The sequence below is a fragment of the Pelobates fuscus genome, chromosome 5, assembly GCF_036172605.1.
Source record: "Pelobates fuscus isolate aPelFus1 chromosome 5, aPelFus1.pri, whole genome shotgun sequence".
NCBI lineage: Eukaryota > Metazoa > Chordata > Amphibia > Anura > Pelobatidae > Pelobates > Pelobates fuscus.
The window spans coordinates 133,196,180-133,202,432 of record NC_086321.1 but is presented as its reverse complement, the minus strand read 5'-3'; the positions used below and the strand labels follow the sequence as shown (position 1 = coordinate 133,202,432).

Here is a 6,253-nt window from a genome sequence, read left to right as displayed (position 1 = left end):
TTGCGACTAAGTGGCTACTAAAAAAGTCTGGACATACCCCATATTGAATACCCTGGGTTGTCTGCTTTAAAAAAAATATGTACATGTGGGGTGTTATTCAGCGATTTATGACAGATAATAGTGTTACAATGTCACTATTGATACATTTTAAAAATGTATGTTTTGAAACCGCAATATCCTACATGTACTTATAGCCCTATAACATGCAAAAAAATAGCAAAAAGCATGTAAACACTGGGTATTTTTAAACTCAGGACAAAATTTTGAATCTATTTAGCAGTTTTTTTCATTCGCTTTTGTAGATGAGTAAAAGATTTTTCACATAAAAGTCAAAAAACATGTATTTTTTTCAATTTTTCATCATATTTTTTCATTTTTTTAAAATTAAATTACATGAGATTATATAAATAATGGTATGTAAAGAAAGCCCCTTTTGTCCTGAAAAAAACAATATATAATTTGTATAGGAACAGTAAATGAGAGAGCGGAAAATTACAGCTAAACACAAACACCACAAAAGTGTAAAAAGATGCCTGGTCGCAAATGTACAACATCGCAAAAAAAGTCCAGTCCTTAAGGGGTTAATAACCCTTTATTTATTTGTTGAATTTGTCTGTAATTCCACATGAATTTCACATTTTAGGCAAAAGAAAATCCAAAGTGAAAACATTGCTGAACAGGATTTTTATTTTTTTTACCAATCCAACTACTTTGGCCTAAAACATTGAAACTGACTTTGAACTTCCAAAAACTTTAGTATAGACACCCCTAGGACTGTGTACCAGCAATGAACACACCACACCGCCTTTATATGTTTATTAATTTTTATTAAGGAATATAATTGCTCTATGACAGCATTTTATGCGCTTTCTCCTCTGGTCCTCCATACAGACACATGAATAATTAGAGGTGCCAAATCCAGCCCCGGGCCGCACTGTGTGACTGGCTCTCATTATTACACGGTGTATCCAGGGCTTTCCAGAGCCGCCTCATTACCTCACTGTTTGTGCACAATGTAGTCCCGGCGCAGGGCCCACCCGCCACCGCCCAATCTCCCCCCATTACATATCCATACACCTTATACGCTTACTGAAAAAACCCCCCAAAAAAACATCTTCGTAAAACTCGCACTTTAGAAATGCCAGCCTTCTCGTTGTGTTACTAACACAGATACTTTAAACCAGGCGATGATATCCTAACCCGGTGATCATCGCGCGACCCTCTTCATATAGTCCCTCCCTCCCTCTCAGGCCACTTCCTCGGAGGGATACAGTGCGCGCACTATATAAGGCCCGCCCTTTGTCCGCCCACTGCAGTTGTGTTCAGACAGATTTTGGCGCAGTAACCGCGGTTAGTGTGTCAGCTTATCGTTTACAGCAGTAAGTATGGCTGATTTGTTTTATATGCTTGTACGGAGGCTGTTCTCCGTGTGATTACGGTTAGCTGGCGTTAATTATCAATTGGCGATGTATTAATGAGCGGGCTGGCTGTGAGGGCGATGTATTAATGAGCGGGCTGGCTGTGAGGGCGATGTATTAATGAGCGGGCTGGCTGTGAGGGTGATGTATTAATGAGCGGGCTGGCTGTGAGGGCGATGCATTAGGCGGGATGCCAGGCGGGTTGGGTGTGAGGGCGATGCATCAGGCGGGCTGGCTGTGAGGGCGATGTATTAATGAGCGGGATGGGTGTGAGGTGGTAGCCCCGGGGTGAGGTGGATACTGTGCCGTTATTCCCGGTTAGTAACCCGTTATTACAGCGGATTACTCCGCATTGTGTTAATATCGGTGTCAGGATGCGGCAGGCTGTGCGTAGACTGGCTGTGGGTGCCGTGTCCTCTCACTGCGAGGAGCACGTTAAGATGGCGCTTTCAATTATCACAAAATGCCGTTATCTCCTCGCGCGCTAGGTGGTGCCAATGCGGATCTCTGACGTCAGAAGCGTTACTAAGGCGCGTGATGTGGGGGTGGGGCCTGGCTCTGTCCCACAGCTGCTGAGCAGAGTGGGTCTGACAGCTCACCCATGGGAGGCTTCATGGACTTGGGTGTGTGTGAAGATAACGTGTCTCTTTTGGGGGGTGTCTCTTGGTGTGAGTGTAGTATAGAATAAGCTTCTTATGATGTTTAACACCTACAGCAACTTTAGGGCTTCTCCTCTTCAGGTATAATCAAAGTGTTTGTCTTGTTCTGGTAATGTCTTATTTCTACATATAGTGTAGGTCTCTAATGCAGAATTCAATAAGGGTTACTGTTGAAATACGGTTTATGCACCCTGCAAAACTGTATACATTCTCAGTCTTTTAATACTTCAGGATCTTCAAAGGGGAACCTATAACCTCTGTCCATCTATATTTGTCTTCCATTTCCTGCCATTTAGAAGTAAAATCATTTTGTCATGTAGCTTTAGTCGTGCCTTCCCTGGCTTTGACTGACACAGCCTGCTTTTGTGGAAAATGGTTTCATGTTTTAATCTGACATGAATTTGTTTGAGAAGTTTTTATCTTCTGCTCACACATGGGGGAGGCTTCTGCATGGGTTTATTAACAGAGCAGAAGAAACTCTGTAAGTCACATGCTTGGCGTTGTGTATAAACAAAGTGATTTTTTTTTTAACTCCTAAATGACAGCGCATCGAGCAGTGTAACCTCAACAAGCTAGATGTTTTGGTGTCTCTAGTGTCCCTTTAACCCTTGGCAGCATCAATATCCTTTGACACAAATTTTATACAGAACACTCTATAGCTAGTGTTGCCTCCTCCCCCCACCCTCTGCCTTAATCTGCATCAGTGGTCTTGCATAACTAAGTAGTGGTAAATGCAACCAGCATATCCATTTTCTGCAGGTGTTAAACTTTTTAATGCACCTTATCAGACTAGTGCCACTTTCAGTATTGTACAGATTATTCTATATATTTACAAGCTGTGCTAGCACTAGATTCTGCCTCTCCAACAACCTAACCAACAAGCCTCTATAACTCTATTTAGGAAGCATGCTTTTTATCATGCCAAAAACATCCTGCTTTGAAGGAATTATGGAGTAAGGCTAGAGTAGGAGATAAAATTGCCATAGGAACGTATTGATACTTGTCTCAAACTTGTATATATTTTATGCACTTTGATAAAGTATGAGTAACAACGTATTATTCATTTAGAAATATGTAACACCATCAGAACAAAATTATTTAAGGGAACTGTAGGGCAGATCTTGTTATGCAATAGCTTACATACTGACTTTTTTTTGTTCCTTTTTTTTTTTTTTTTAGAACATGCAGATCTTTGTGAAAACACTTACTGGGAAGACCATTACATTGGAGGTTGAGCCCAGTGACACTATTGAGAACGTGAAGGCAAAAATCCAAGACAAAGAAGGCATCCCTCCTGACCAGCAGAGATTGATCTTTGCTGGAAAGCAGCTGGAAGATGGCCGCACGCTTTCAGACTATAATATTCAGAAAGAATCCACTCTGCACTTGGTTCTCCGTCTGCGAGGTGGTATGCAGATCTTTGTGAAGACACTCACTGGGAAGACCATTACATTGGAGGTTGAGCCCAGTGACACTATTGAGAACGTGAAGGCAAAAATCCAAGACAAAGAAGGCATCCCTCCTGACCAGCAGAGACTGATCTTTGCTGGAAAGCAGCTGGAAGATGGCCGCACGCTTTCAGACTATAATATTCAGAAAGAATCCACTCTGCACTTGGTTCTCCGTCTGCGAGGTGGTATGCAGATCTTTGTGAAGACACTCACTGGGAAGACCATTACATTGGAGGTTGAGCCCAGTGACACTATTGAGAACGTGAAGGCAAAAATCCAAGACAAAGAAGGCATCCCTCCTGACCAGCAGAGATTGATCTTTGCTGGAAAGCAGCTGGAAGATGGCCGCACGCTTTCAGACTATAATATTCAGAAAGAATCCACTCTGCACTTGGTTCTCCGTCTGCGAGGTGGTATGCAGATCTTTGTGAAGACACTCACTGGGAAGACCATTACATTGGAGGTTGAGCCCAGTGACACTATTGAGAACGTGAAGGCAAAGATCCAAGACAAAGAAGGCATCCCTCCTGACCAGCAGAGATTGATCTTTGCTGGAAAGCAGCTGGAAGATGGCCGCACGCTTTCAGACTATAATATTCAGAAAGAATCCACTCTGCACTTGGTTCTCCGTCTGCGAGGTGGTATGCAGATCTTTGTGAAGACACTCACTGGGAAGACCATTACATTGGAGGTTGAGCCCAGTGACACTATTGAGAACGTGAAGGCAAAGATCCAAGACAAAGAAGGCATCCCTCCTGACCAGCAGAGATTGATCTTTGCTGGAAAGCAGCTGGAAGATGGCCGCACGCTTTCAGACTATAATATTCAGAAAGAATCCACTCTGCACTTGGTTCTCCGTCTGCGAGGTGGTATGCAGATCTTTGTGAAGACACTCACTGGGAAGACCATTACATTGGAGGTTGAGCCCAGTGACACTATTGAGAACGTGAAGGCAAAAATCCAAGACAAAGAAGGCATCCCTCCTGACCAGCAGAGACTGATCTTTGCTGGAAAGCAGCTGGAAGATGGCCGCACGCTTTCAGACTATAATATTCAGAAAGAATCCACTCTGCACTTGGTTCTCCGTCTGCGAGGTGGTATGCAGATCTTTGTGAAGACACTCACTGGGAAGACCATTACATTGGAGGTTGAGCCCAGTGACACTATTGAGAACGTGAAGGCAAAGATCCAAGACAAAGAAGGCATCCCACCTGACCAGCAGAGATTGATCTTTGCTGGAAAGCAGCTGGAAGATGGCCGCACGCTTTCAGACTATAATATTCAGAAAGAATCCACTCTGCACTTGGTTCTCCGTCTGCGAGGTGGTATGCAGATCTTTGTGAAGACACTCACTGGGAAGACCATTACATTGGAGGTTGAGCCCAGTGACACTATTGAGAACGTGAAGGCAAAGATCCAAGACAAAGAAGGCATCCCACCTGACCAGCAGAGATTGATATTTGCTGGAAAGCAGCTGGAAGATGGCCGCACACTCTCTGACTACAACATTCAAAAAGAGTCTACACTCCACCTTGTTCTGCGCTTGAGAGGTGGCATCTAAGACAATCACTCTGCATCTGTTCTGCAAGCATTTTAGTTGATGCTTTTTGTTGCACTTTCAATAAAGCTATTGCATTCCAAAGTTTTGTCTTGTTTATAATTTTATTTTCTAAGGCATATTACATTGAACTTTTTATCTTGGTGGGTTTTGTAATACCGTATTTTTCGCTCCATAAGACGCACTTTTTTTCCCCTCAAACGTGAGGGGAAATGTCTGCGTCTTATGGAGCGAATATGAAGTTTTACTTGCCTGTCTTGTAGCGTTTCTCGGCAGCACAGGGCGCACCGCGGTACTGGAACTTGAATTTCATGTTCCGGTTTCCGGCGGGACTGAAAGGAAGTGCGCACTCAGCTCAGTGTGCGCACTTCCTTTCAGTCCCGCCGGAAACCGGAACATGAAATTCAAGTTCCATTACCGCGGTGCGCCCTGTGCTGCCGAGAAACGCTACAAGACAGGTAAGTAATTATGGGACAAGGGGAGGGGGACAGTATAGGAGAGAAGAGAAGACTATGGGGAGGGGGGACACTATGGGACAGGGGAGAGAAAAAAATATTCTGAACAAACTGTCCCATAGTAAACACTATGGGACAGTTTGTTCAGAATATATTGTTTTCTGGGTTTCTTCCTCTAAAAACTAGGTGCGTCTTATGGTGAGGTGCGTCTTATGGAGCGAAAAATACGGTATGTAAATAGACTAATGTGTTGTAGTGGTCGCTTGTTAAACTTTGCATTGTAGCCAAAAAATACAAATGGCTAAATAATTGGGATGTGACTTGAGTTGTGTTGGAGGAAATTTCAGCTGTTGCCTACACCTAACGCAGTCAAATTGCACATTTCTGCCACTTGGTGTGTAAATAACTTTGTGCAGCATTTGCCACACCTCTCCTGCATGTGACCTACATTTTTCATACTAACTTCCTGTGAAGATGTCTGATTTCTTGAAACATGAAATGTATTAACATCCACTGACTTGAAAACACCCTGCAGGAAATCGTGGAGTTAAAGGGTCACTATAGACACCAGACCTACAGCTTACTGTAGTTCTGGTGAGTAAAAGTCCCTGCAGATTTTTTGCAGTAAACAATCTTCTCAGAGAAAAGGCAGTGTTGACATTACAGCTTGGGGACGGACACCTACATTGGCCACTGTAGGTACTCTGCATGG

At 43.4% G+C, this 6,253-nt stretch overlaps 1 protein-coding gene across 2 annotated transcripts; it reads left to right on the top strand.

Moving 5' to 3' along the window:
• Positions 1 to 1,279: 1,279 nt before the first annotated feature.
• On the top strand, positions 1,280 to 5,170 carry UBC (ubiquitin C). Of its 2 annotated transcripts, none has more exons than XM_063454327.1 (2): positions 1,280 to 1,379; positions 3,257 to 5,170. In XM_063454327.1, exon 2 carries the CDS (start codon positions 3,260 to 3,262, stop codon positions 5,087 to 5,089), a length of 1,830 nt encoding a protein of 609 aa, XP_063310397.1. In that variant the 5' UTR covers positions 1,280 to 1,379; positions 3,257 to 3,259; the 3' UTR covers positions 5,090 to 5,170. The 2 variants fall into 2 exon arrangements, with proteins under 2 accessions (XP_063310397.1, XP_063310398.1); XM_063454328.1 differs by lacking the exon at positions 1,280 to 1,379 and adding an exon at positions 1,955 to 2,041.
• Positions 5,171 to 6,253: the final 1,083 nt, after the last annotated feature.